Raw genomic sequence first — 13,990 nt, forward strand, 5'->3', positions numbered from 1 at the left:
TGCAAAATGGCCTTTATTAAAGTACTTCACAATACACTCAAACTGTGCAACGAATAGCTTGCTTAATAACCACACTGATTGATAGCTAAATGAAACTCTACTATTCAAAATAATACTGCTATTGCTCGCTAGATATCGTCTTAATCGCAACTGCTTGACAACTCAAATCAAACTGAATTACTTCTTACTCGCCTGCCCCGCTTTTATAGTTTACGCTGCATAGTTCTAGGCTCTTCGATTTCCAGAAGTTACTAGTTAGTTCGGCTACAAAATCGCCAGCCACAACTACGTGCACAAATTATTGCTCTCTCTTGTGACAACTCAGATAAGATATATGCATGTATTTGTGCTTTGCCGCTCAGATGTTCGTATTCGTACATATGTGTAGACGCAATTATTTATTCGTTTATGTAGATACATAATGATTGAATTATTGATGTGCATTCACGTCACTTGTTAGCATCGGCTTAGAGACGATAGCATCGCTCAGTGCTGCTAACATTCGTTACACTATGCTTGGTACGGCGGTTTTCAAAGAAAGTTTGGTTTTGTTGCTGTTTTTGTTCTATTTATAGAACTACAACGAATTAACCAATTTTGTCTGTTTGTATGATTTTAATAATAGGGGATTGCCCATTTTCCTTTTTTAAATGTATGAAAACATTTATTTGAAGCAATTTTTTTAAGGCATGACTTAGCTGAATGCGTTTATAACCATTTCAGCTATCGTAGGAGTGCGAGTTCGACTCCCACTCCCGGGAGAAAAGGCTTTGAAGAGATTTACAAGGTATAATCGAAACAGCTGTCGCCTTGTCCGTCCTGATGTCACGTTGTTTAAATTTTTCCCAAATTATTAAATAAATTATAAAATTAAAAAAATTGCTTCAAATAAATGTTTTCATACATTTAAAAAAGCAATATGGGCAATCCCCGATTATTAAAATCATACAAACAGACAAAATTGGTTAATTCGTTGTAGTTCTATAAATAGAACAAAAACAGCAACAAAACCAAACTTTCTTTGAAAACCGCCGTACCAAGCATAGCTTTAACACATAATTAATTGCATACGAAGTATGGCAATGTGTAAAAGATTAAAATATGCAAAAAGAAGGCAATTGGGAAAAACTTTACAACAACTAAGGCATGACTTAGCTGAATGCGTTTATAACCATTTCAGCTATCGTAGGAGTGCGAGTTCGACTCCCACTCCCGGGAGAAAAGGCTTTGAAGAGATTTACAAGGTATAATCGAAAAAGCTGTCGCCTTGTCCGTCCTGATGTCACGTTGTTTAAATTTTTCACAAATTATTAAATAAATTATAAAATTAAAAAAATTGCTTCAAATAAATGTTTTCATATATTTAAAAAAGCAATATGGGCAATCCCCGGTCGTTAACTTTAATTTTAAAGATAAATGCAATCATAAATTCTTTCATTATTTTTTCAAAGGAACCAAAACAGGGCCTTATTCTGTAATTCGATCCAATAGCAATGCTTTCCAAAAGCTGTCAAATTACGCAATTTTTTTTTTTTTGTAAATCCAAAAAAATTTATTTTGAATTGAGTTACATACCAAGGTCACAGAGCTACATATTTTCAAAAAGCAAATTTCTACAAGAATATGTGCTCTATTTGATTTCGTTTTGGTTACACTTAATGTAATGTTGTCCCATTCTTACAAAAATGTGTGTGTATGTGTGTTTTATATCAAATGGGAGGTGCCACACCCCTTCCCTACTAAGAAACGTTTAAGTTCGCTGTATCCCGTAGTTACTTCAAGCTTCTAGAAAATATTTGGTGTAGGGATTGTACATATACATATACGAGAGCGTAGGATTGGGATTGGAGGTGGGGGTGAGGGTAAAAGTAAAAGTGTGAGTAAGAGTGAGAGTGCGAGCGGTAAATTGAGAGTGAGATAGATATTGAAAGGATAATGCAATTTCAACGATGCTAGTCTTTAATCAAATAGAACAAATTTCGTTGGTTTTAGTCGGCAATTTTGGAAATTAGTCTCTACTGTTGTTCCATCGTAAGCATTTAAGTTCTTCCAAGAAGCCAAACGGAGCGAAGTTATATAGTTGTGACGCAGAGAATACCATACGATGCATTATGTGGTGTCCATAGCTATACGTTTTACAACTTAATTTTTATTTTTAGCTGCGAGTTTTTGTAATAATGTGAAAAATGAGAATGCTTGAGCTATTATCTGTAATTAAGAACATATAATAAAATTGAAAAAAATACACAATTAGCATAATATAATAAAAGCGTGCATATATTCTTATGATTGGCTTTCACTTGGTCAAAATTACTGACATAAAAAACTGCCTCAAACTGACCCCGTGGTCAGTTAGGGTCAAAAGCGTTACTGTATGTCACATTACTCAATAACAGTCGATAAATCAGTGCGTGGTCAAAACCTACGCTAACATTGTGTGTTCAGCTATTTCACAACCTGTTCATTGTTTCCCGTTGTTTCACACGCTGTTGCATTATTAGCAAATGAAATTTGAATATCAAATTTGCCATACTTTATAGTCAAAACTTACGGCAAATGCATTTGAGATTGTTGCCGTTTCCATTGATATGGCAAAGTTTGTGGTCAAATTATTTGACAAAGTGAAAACCAAGCATTAGACTACATGAGAGGGGGTAAATATTCGTGTACCTGTTTCGGCGACAATATCTAAAGTGTGAAACTGATTAAAATAACGTTCCAGTTTCGGTTTTCTAACCTGTTTTAGTTTCATTCCTTGACAACTTGTCATAATTAATAGGTTTTCAAGGGAAGAGTGTTAAATGTTCAAATCATTACCAAAATCATTGTATTGTGATGCGGATTAAGGTCTCTTTTATCATATATATTATTTCTAATTGCGGTTTTTATGTACAGGTCCCTTTTTCGCTCTTATTTGGAAACCAAATCGATAAATAAAATTTTGGTTGTAAAGATGGGGATTCGTGCTATTAGCGGGCTTTGGGCATTGTTGGTCATAGTGCTTTTGTTTAGGTATATTTTATTAAAATAATTTGTTAAAAATTAACGATTATGAGCACACAAAGAAATTAATTTTTACTATGGCACTATTGTGAATATTTGATTAGAACTAACACTGCATTACCGGCAGGTGCTAACATTCGCCAGATGGCAGCGGAAGCGCATGTAAGTTTATAGATGTTTGATTGATAGAATAAATGATTTCTGTTGATATTTGATATTAAACTTTTATATTTGTCGCGCAAGATGTGCACGGGTCCGGCTCGTTTGGTTATACAAAGAAAAAAATGAGGCGCACCAAAAAAAGCTTAAGTTATATTAATATTTGAAAATTGGCAAAAGCGCCAAACTGTCTATTTTGTTATGTATCTTCTAAATAAATTAATACTACTTTGAATATTAAGTAGTCAACTAAGATACAACTTATTTACATACATCTAGCTTAATAATGTGAAGTTTATCTTTTTCATTGAAACATTAAAATGCTCTCTTGAAAAACTATGTAAAATGACTTTGGCTATTTAGGCTCGCGGGCACAATCAGACATTTAGGGCAAAATAGCAAGTTCATGTCAATTCCCTGATTTTAAGTAACGATTTGAACATTTGAAATGCTCTCCTGAAAAAACTATCTATGTACTTTGGTTATTAAACCTTGTGGTGTGAACAAGGATTTTGACCAGATTTCCTTTATATCATTGTTCAGTCACAGTCACGAACAAAAACCGCTGTGACTCAAAGTACACAAACACAGATCACGTTGTTCCACAAAAGTCATGGGATATGCCAACTCTATACTACATATCGCATACTTGAATGAATAGCGAGCTAACTCGAAAATCCTATGAGTACCTCCAGGCTTTCTAATTCAATACCTACTGAGCTGTATAGTAAATTTACTAATACCTCAACTAATCAGCTAGAAAAGTTATTGTAAACAAGTAAGGAAGTCTAAGTTCGGGTGAAATCGAACATTACATACCCAGCTGTACACTTGAAATGCTGTTGTTTTTTGTTTTGTGTGCTTAATAGTGTTACAAGGCTGTGCAATAATACATATACATATGGTTCTATTCTGAACTCATTTTCGTTTAAAAGACGCAAAAAGGGTACAGAAGGTAACGTCAATTACCTTGAGCGGGTAATAACGCAGTTTTCCTTCACATATGGGGATTTCCCTACTGCTTATTTTAAAATAAAGATATAACAAAACAATAAACATAAACACACAAGTGCCATTGTACTAAAAAGCGTTATTACAAAAAAAACAGGCCAGGATTATAAACGAAATATTCCAACTTTTACTAGAAACAGCTTAATACCTGCATCTACGCACTTTTACAAAATCTTTTATATAAAAGAATGCGATTTAACCGATTCAAATTTTTCAAGATTTGAATTTTTTCCCATTTCTTGTTATAATGGCACAAAATACGATTGGTACAAAATTATTTTCGCTAAGATTTAACTTATTATTTTTGCCTACGACCCTTTTTAAACCGATCTCGTCATTTTTTCTAGAAATATTTCCTGCTATGGGGAAAATTTATTTATTACGATCCGTTAATTTTTCTTCGAGTTATGGCTCCCGAAACATAGAAAATTGCTTAGTCATAAAAAGGGCGGTGCCACGCTTGTTTTTTTTTTTTTTAATTTGAAGTCTTTCCTATTATTGTTACAAATTCACTTGGGATATTGATATAAAGCTCTTTTTTGCAAAGATATAGCTTATTTTATTCGTCCACGGCCCTTTTAAAAATCTTTTATATACAAGTGGGCGTGGTCCTTAACCGATTTCGTTAATTTTTCTTCAAAGTATTCCTTATAGTAAAGGCAACCTCTCTGCCGAATTTCGTTACGATAGGTTTAAAAATTTTTTCAAATTTTTATCAAGTCTCAATATCAGTGCACACCTCAAATTTCAACATTCTAGGTGTATTATTTACTAAATAATCAAGTTTTTTGTGTTTTCCAAAATTTTATATATATAAAAAGGGGGCGTTCTTATCATCCGATTTCGATTTTCAATACCAATCTATTCTGGGTCCATATAAGCTCTTGTACCAAATTTGGTGAATATATCTCAATATTTACTCAAGTTATCGTGTTAACGGACAGACGGACAGACGGACGGACATGGCTCAATCAAATTTTTTTTCGATACTGATGACTTTGATATATGGAATTCTATATCTATCTCGATTACTTTATACCTGTACAACCAACCATTATCCAATCAAAGTTATAATACCCTGTGTACAAGTACAGCTGGGTATAAAAATAAAAAATTGCATAAGCGAATATTGGGGAAGCATAATGCATACTTTTAATTTATTTACTTACGCGTTGCAAAGATTTAATATCCATTTCATAAAAATTGCCTGCGGTAAATTTTATAGCACGCTTGCTGTTTTCTAAAAAAATTAAAATATCCTGTCGTATGAGCATATCATGATTAATCCATTGAGAACGCCAATATGCTTCGCCACAACGTACGCTATGACGACCCAAAATTTCAGCAAAGTAGGTATACATAAACATATCGGAAATTGTTAAAAACAAATATTGTACTGTATTGAAGGCGAGTGCCAGTGTTAGGTCATTCTGAAAAGGAAAGAAAAAGAAAAGTGTAAAATACAAATACCGAACAGAATTTTTTGAAATTGTTTAACAAGAAAAACCTAAGGAAAAAAATATCAAATTATATATAGAAATGTCAATTAACTTACGACAGCGCCACCAAAAGCTATCAAACAAGTCTGCGAAATAACTTGTAGCGATTTGAGTAGGCAGTAATAATTATAAATTTGCTCAAACTCTTTGCACGCACCCATTATAAAGATGTGCAGTTGTACACACTGCACCACACCTGAATGCAAAGCTTTCGTTAAACTCAAAGTTGGTTTTTGAGCCTTTGAATAATCTTGAAGCCTCGATAGGTCAGTTAACTCTTCCTCGCTGTACATATACTGATTTACTTCGTCTTCTGTAGGTTTTAGTAGTTTTGCTTGCTCTGCGCTGGAAAGATAAATACAAAAGATTCCGGTTTAACTTACCTCTCGCAAAAACAACTTTTTTCTTTTTAATCTATATATTGTGGCGAATATTAGCATCACTATGCTGTTAGTAAATAATCACAAAAACAAAAACAACAAGCTGCCACACTTATGTACATGTACAAATTAAAATTTTAACGAATTTTGGGGATTTCTGATAATTATACACCTTGTGCTAATGTTAGAATCGCTCAACTGTGGAATAAATAACTCCATTATTCAGTATTGCAAAATGTTCTTTATTAAGACTACTTTGGGAGTAGTACTTCACAATTATACTTCACAACTAATAGCGTGTTTAAATCGAACTGATTAGTTATTCCTCAGCTTGTGCTGCTTTTATACCCTCTGTTGCCTCGTTCGTATATTTCTCCTAAAGTCTAGACTTTTCACGAACATGGAACAGTATTATCGCATACTTACTATATGCATGTTTATGTGTGAGTAAGAACTTCTGCTCTTAGCTGATGACTACATGTGTGTATGTGAGATTTCTTTTCACTTCGATCTGCTGGTTATGTGCGTGGAATATTCTTCATTCCCTTGTACATAAGCGTGGCTGCTTGTTTTAATGTGTACAGGTACATAAGTGTGGCTGCTTGCTGTTTTTGTTGTTGTGATTACAGTGGAACTTCCCTATAGTGAATTCCCAGGGGACCTGAAAATCACTTCATTATATAGAAATTTCATTATATAGAAACTATAATTTTTTTTGTAATTTTATTTAAAATAACCAGTAAGTTTTGATTGAGTTATAGTTTCCATTTTTCATTTTCAATAAAAGCTTCCAAATCATGTAAAGAGTTAAAAACATTAATAATTAATAATGTCTTTTACATCTTTAGGGTGCGCAGTGCAGTTATTAAAAAAACAACACCTTCCTGTTTTCATCACCAAATTTTTTGTAAAACTCATAATCGACAACTAAAGATTTTATTCCCTTGAAGCACCTCGGATTTTTGGCCTTTCCGATTACAAGCAATTTTAGCTGTTCCGATCCAGTCATATTGCTTCCCTCTCACCTTGCTTTGTTTTCCACCAAACCATTTCTCATTTTTGAATGCCAGTGTTTTATTTGGAAAGCATTTGAAACACAGAGCAGTCTCGTCGGCATTAAAGATATTGTTAATTGCAAAGCTAAACATGAAAGGAAACAATCTGGAAAGTAGACTCAACTGGAGAGAGCAAAAGCAACTGGAGAACGAAATTGAGTTAGTTGGTGTACCTAACGTGGATAATGCAAATGTAGGAGAGTGTGTGCAAAGAATATTTAGAGAAGCTCTTAATCTCACTCTCTCAGCAGAAGATATTAGTAAGTGTTATGTAAAGCGCATTAAATAATCAAACACTGTTGACAATATTATTTGTGCCAAACTCTCTTCGTTTGATGTTAAGAAGAAGATCATGCAGAGTAAAAAACATGTAAAGGGAAGTTAAATGCGTCTGTTTATGGTGGCGATAAAAAACAAAACATCTACATAAATGATCGCCTTACCAAATATACTAGGGATTTGTTTATGTCAGCAAAAAAAGTAAAAACAGAGAAAAGATTCAAGTACCTATGGATTCGAAGTTCCACTATACTTCTAAAAAAGGTTGATAATGGTGATGCCTGTGTTGTAAGGTCTTTTGAGGATCTCAACAAAATAAAAAACTAAATATATTTGTTGCCTATTAGCCTTATGTTTAATAACTTAAATAATAATATTGATCTCATAACTGAAGAGCCCCCCATAACAACCATTAGAAGTATTTCTGATTTGAATGCTCATCGAATTCTTATCAATTTAAATCTGCTTATACTGTACGATCTATTGGCAACAAATCTTGATGCTTTCCTGAACCTACCTAGCCTTATTTTTGTATCAGAAATCTGGATATATTCTTTTGAGATTGAGAAATAGAATTTACCTAATTAATAATTCTATGCAAGTGCTAATGATTCGTATCCAGCTGGCGGTGTGGGGGTTTTTGTTCATGATTCGTTTGACTGTAGCAAAATTGAACGACTTAGTCTCACTAGTGCTGACGCAATAAAGGTTTCGTACTGCATTTGCAAATTAAACTTTGTATTTGTCTGTATTTATAGACTTCACTCGCAACCTGCTCAATTATTTATCGATGAGTTCAATTCATTATTAAGTAGTATATCAACGACTAATCTTGTAATTTTGGGCGATTTTAATTTGGATCTATTAAGTACAAGCCCTGTAGTTAATAATTATAACATGGTATTGTCAGATAATGGATTATATTCCCTTATAAACGAAGCTACTAGACCAGTGGCAGGTACGTGTCTTGATCACGTACTGTGCCGTTCTTTGGTTCTTCTTGGTCTGCCTGTTCCGCTATTAACGCGGACCTGGGTATCACGGATCACTGTATGAGTGGTATTCTCTTTAAAAACACAATGGTTGAGAAAGACGTTAGAAAAAGAAATAGGCATGTTGTGGAAAAAATTAATTTTGATCAACTAAATATTGAACTTCGCTTAAATACTTGGAGCAATGTATACGCCGAAGAAAATGTATCAAGGGCATAGGGCTTGTTTTTAGATAATTTAATGCAATGCATTAACTCCTCAACATACTGCGTTAATAAAAAAGCATCAGAAATCAGACTCAAACCGTGGATAAATAAATGCTTTTTGAATAGAATTAGGTTGAAAAATTAATTAGGAAAAAAGTGCAACAAACATCCATATGACACCAATTTGAATACTCATTTTCAGCAAATATGCAAACGAATCAATGGAGAAATTCGCAAATGTCGGGACGATTATTATAATAACTTAGTCAATAAATCCAAAGGTAATTCAAAAGAAGAGTGGAAAGCAATAAATAGGATTATTGATAAAAACACAAAAAGTCAAGATTCTCATTTTGTTTTACAAAAAGAAGGCGTTGATATTTCTGTTCCCAAATAAATAGCTAATGATTTTAATGAATACTTTACTTCAATTGTGAAGTCAAACTTTCCGCCAAATGTGACACCCCCTTGCGATTGTTGCTCTGATTTTGGAGTAGCTAAAGATTCTTTCAAAAGGAACAGCTTCTTTTTTGAGCCAATCTCAGGATCGGAAATTTTAATTGCAATCAAATCTTTGAAAAATAGTAATTCTTCCGGTCATGATGGAATCTCTAACGTTATGTTAAAGAAAATCTCATACAATATTGTTGATGTTTTAAAACATATCTTTAACTTGAGTGTTACAACTGTCATTTTCCCAGAACAATTAAAATTAGGAATTGTAATACCGATTTTCAAAAAAGGCAATAAAAAAGATATGGCTAACTATAGGCCGATTTTACTTTTGTCATCAATTAATAAAATTTTTGAAAAAATTGTAAAAGTAAGGATGTTATCCTACTTTGAAAAAATAAATTTTCTTGGTACTTTGCAAATTGGTTTCAGGGATGGTCTTTCTACGGAAGATGCTGTTTTGGACTTCTGCTCAACTATATACAAGGGTATAGATTCAAAAAAAGATTGTGCTGGGCTTTTTGTGGACATAACAAAAGCATTCGACATGGTTGATCATGGCCGTCTTTTAAATGAGCTTTATAATTTGGGAATTCGTGGCTTGTTATACAATTGGTTTGTTTCTTATTTAGGAAATCGTACCCAAAGAGTGAAAATAGGCAACAGTCTTAGTGAGACCAAAGTCATAAACTCTGGTGTACCACAAGGATCGGTTCTTGGTCCCATATTATTCCTTATCTATGTGAACTCACTATTTATTCAACCTTTTAAGGGCAAAGTCGAAGCATTTGCGGATGACCTAGGAATTCCGTATAACTCAACGGATCCTTTAAATTTGATAGCGGATCTTAACCACGATATACACATACTTCGGTCATGGTTTGCGGAACATAAACTGGTTGTCAGCAATAAAACCAAATTAATGTGCTTTAGTCCAAAACTTCAAGAAGCACAAGATCTTAATATAACTTTTCACAGTGCAATATGCAAACGTAATATCCTATATAGTAATAAGTGCTCCAACCATCGTTATGAGTGTTCTTTTCATAATAATACAGCATGTGACTCTAACTGCTTTGAAATTGAAAAAGTGAACAGTTTCAAATACCTAGGAGTCACAATTGACTGTAATCTGAACTGGAATGAGCAAATCGCAACTCTAAGAAAATACTTACTTTCAACCAATCGTATACTTTACCGTTTCAGAAAATACGTTCCAAACCATGCACTGAAAACATTTTATTATGGTATATTTCATTCAAAATTAGAATATGGAATAAATTGTTGGGGTGGTGCTCACTCCAATAAAATAAATCAATTAACTGTACTGCAAAAATGTGCGGTAAGAAAAATTTTTAGTTGTCCACGTCGGACTCACTCCTTTGACTTATTTAGAAGATCAAATATATTCCCAGTTCGGCATTTGTTCTATTACAAGATTTTAAAAATTTTTTACATGAGAGGTGGCTATTTGCAAAATCCAAGTCGAGGTATGTACAGCCTGCGTAGTAACAATAGCACTTTTGTTTCTTTGCCAGTTTTTCGAACAACATTGTTTAAAAATTCCTACACTGTCTTATCCTGCAAACTTTTTAATTCCCTTCCAGAAAACATACGACACATTAGATCCAGATCTGTGTTTTTAAAAAAAATAAAAACTTGGCTTCTTGAGTTTGATACCAACCAGATAGAAATTTTGATGCACTACGTTGTATAATATAGTTTTTACTTTTATATAAGTGTAACAATTTAGGGTTTCACTGTTTATTAGGAACCGTTGGGTTTATGCAAGGTGATGGTTACTTACTTCAGGCTTACATACAATTACCGAAAAACGACCGCCGCGATTAAGAGCTAAAACTGAAGTGATTTATTACGAGTTAATGTATGTACAAGTTCATGTATGTAAATCCATATATACACAGAGTCGTAATTCATTGGACTAAAATAGGTTACTTAAAATAGTATTGAAATGCAGTATGTAATATATAACACTACTCCACCCTTCATTTAAGAACATGAATTGTGAAATTGTTAAAATTCAAAAAATGCGTAAATTATACAAACGTGATGAAATTTAATACGAATTAGTTTCGAAAATCCGGAGCGTTATATCGACGAACTTCTTGACGAACACGCGAACTTTTGCGTTGTTGCGCCTCTTCGGTTGGTGTAAGATTTGGCTGCTTAATATCATTTGGTTCTTCCAATGTTGCTTGTTCTTCATGTGCCTGTGCAGACATCTCGTTGGTTGGCTGAGTTTGTATGAACTCAGGTGCTATAGGTAACGATGTTGTTTTGTTGTTATTGGTTGTGGATCTAGCCTTTAGCTGGTTAGCATGGCGTTTGATATTGCCACGTTGCGTTTTGACGATGTAAACCATTTTACCAAGTGGTCTTATGATTGAACCTTTGATCCACTTCTCCCCTCTTGCGTAGTTTCGAGCAAAAACCGGTTGGTTTACTTGGAACTTGAGTTTATGGCGTGGTTTGTCGTGGCTTAAGGTTGGCTCTAACAGTTGGGTTAGTAACGTACGAACTGGTCTACCATGTAGTAGCTCAGCGGGCGTTTTACCTTCAGCGTTTGGCATAAAACGATATGTAGAAAGATATTTGGTTACGGCTGCTTTGATTTGTAAACCGTCATCGATATTCTTTTTTACAGCTGTTTTGAAGGTTCTAACAAAACGTTCAGCTAACCCATTTGATGCGGGGTGAAACGGTGCTGTAGTTACGTGTTTTATGCCATGTTGTTTGCAATAACACTTAAACAAATCTGCTGTAAGTTGCGGACCATTATCGCTGACAAGCGTGTGCGGGATACCTTCGATTGCGAAAATTGAATTCAAGGCCGATATTGTATCAGCTGTTGTAGTGGACGATAATTGTATGATGAAGGGGAATTGCGAGTACGCGTCAACGCAAATTAGCCACATTGAATTAAAAACAGGACCAGCAAAATCAATGTGGATGCGTTCCCAAGGATTTTTTACCTCAGGCCAACTGTTATATTCTATTACAGGTGCGGGGTTTGCGAGTTTGCACACATCACAATTCTCCGTTAGCTTTACGATGTCTTTGTCTATGTTGGCCCACTAGACGTGCTGTCTAGCCAGCTGCTTCATCTTAGAAACCCCCCAGTGTCCGTCATGCAAAATGTTTAAGATCTTAGCTCTCAAAGAAAGCGGTATGACGACACGGGTATACTCGGTTTGAAGGCATAATAAGCTGTTTTGCACAACTAAGGCGTAGCGATGGTTAAAAAATGAACGCAAGTCTTCATTTTGGGGACTAAGCTTTTCTGGCCAGCCCTTTTGTACAAAATTTTTAACTCTTTTTAAAACAGTGTCCTTTCTGGCGTGGGATAAAATTATTGTGGCATCGATTGGCGTGTTTAACGCTTCTATTGTATAGCATGCTTCTTCGCTGTCGAAATTTTTGTCGGTCCCAACAGGTAACCGTGATAAAGCATCAGCATTACTATGATCAGTAGTTTTACGATATTTTACCTCATATTGGTACCCCATGAGCGTTATGGCCCAGCGTTGTAGGCGATGTGACGTCATCGAAGGCAGTTGGCTATTTGGGTTGAAAATACTGACAAGCGGCTTATGATCGGTAAGCAAAGTAAATTTTCTTCCATAGAGATATTGATGGAATCGCTTGATTCCAAAAACAATTGACAGTGCCTCTTTTTCTATCTGGCTATAACGAATTTGATGTTTGTCAAGAGTTTTTGATGCAAAGGTTATAGGACGCTCAGTTCCGTCCGCATATGTATGTGAAATTACAGCACCAATACCATATGATGAAGCATCAGTTGCTAAAATCAAGGGTAACTTTTCATCATAATGTGCCAACTGTGTAGCGTTCAGAATGTGCTTTTTTAATAAATTAAATGATCTGTTTTGTTCAGGCCCCCAAGTGAACTTAATATTTTTACGGCGCAATAAATTAAGTGGGGCTGATAACTGGGAATAGTTAGGTATAAAATTATAATAGTAGTTTACCTTACCCATAAATGCTTCAAGTTGCTTCAGGTTCTTTGGCGGTTGTAGATCTTTGACCGCTTTCAGACCGGCTTCATCAGGCAAAACACCTTCTGCGCTTATTTGACGCCCAAGATACTCTATTTTATCTTCGAGGAAAGAACACTTTTGCCGTTTGCATTTGATGCCATTTGCTTGTAGAATTTGTAGAACTTGTTCAAGGCGTTTTAAATGTTCAGAAACAGTAGGTGCAGTGATGATAATGTCATCAAGGTAGTTTCCGCACCCTTCTACCTCTTGTAAAAGTTGTTCGAGATATTTTTGGAATATTGCTGGAGCACTGGCTATTCCATACGGAAGGCGTTGGTACTGGAATAGTCCAAGCGGTGTATTAACTACCATGACCGTTTTTGTGTCGTCATCGAGTTCCATTTGTAGGTAAGCATCTTTAAGGTCGATTTGTTGACCGCAGCGTATCATTTGTAATAACGTTTCTCGTGTAGGCAATGGGTATTGTTCTATGTCGATTTGCGAATTTATAGCTAATTTAAAATCACCGCAAATTCTAATTGAACCGTCTGGTTTCGGTGCTAAAACGATAGGTGAAGCCAATTGCGAAAATTTAACTGGCTTCCAAATACCGGCGCTTGTGAGTCGTTCGGCCTCTTTTTTAAAATGTGGAATTTGCGAAAAGGGAATCTGGCGGCTTTTCAAAAATTTAGGGTGTGCGCTTTCTTTTAAATAAACACTGGCTTTGAAATTTCGGATGGTCCCGATTGCTGGTTCAAAAACTTCACTATATTTTGTTAATAAATCGTTAATTTCGTCAGCCTGAACTGCACTAATTTTTAAAATTTGTTGAATCTCATATCCAAACTCTTTGAACAAATCAAAACCAAAAAGATTATTGCTATTCTCGACATCAACAACTACAATTGTTACTTTTTTCTCTTTTTCGCCACAC

The 13,990-nt window shown here is 34.7% G+C and overlaps 1 protein-coding gene across 2 annotated transcripts in view; it reads right to left on the minus strand.

Moving 5' to 3' along the window:
- Window positions 1–2,099: 2,099 nt before the first annotated feature.
- The window catches only part of LOC137238902 (putative odorant receptor 85e), a 50,443-nt gene continuing 38,552 nt past the window's right edge, over window positions 2,100–13,990 (minus strand). Inside the window, exons 1-4 of one of the 2 annotated variants that reach the window (XM_067763932.1) lie at window positions 13,053–13,167; window positions 5,729–6,017; window positions 5,343–5,603; window positions 2,100–2,208 (exon numbers count right to left, since the gene is read on the minus strand). In XM_067763932.1, coding sequence (XP_067620033.1) covers window positions 2,143–2,208; window positions 5,343–5,603; window positions 5,729–5,965 — 564 coding nt within the window. In that variant the 5' untranslated portion in view covers window positions 5,966–6,017; window positions 13,053–13,167 and the 3' untranslated portion in view covers window positions 2,100–2,142. Of the gene's footprint in view, window positions 2,209–5,342; window positions 5,604–5,728; window positions 6,018–13,052; window positions 13,168–13,990 lie in introns of those variants that run through there. The other variant, XM_067763931.1, reaches the window with a different exon arrangement.

This window comes from Eurosta solidaginis, chromosome 1, assembly GCF_040869045.1.
Source record: "Eurosta solidaginis isolate ZX-2024a chromosome 1, ASM4086904v1, whole genome shotgun sequence".
Taxonomy (NCBI): domain Eukaryota; kingdom Metazoa; phylum Arthropoda; class Insecta; order Diptera; family Tephritidae; genus Eurosta; species Eurosta solidaginis.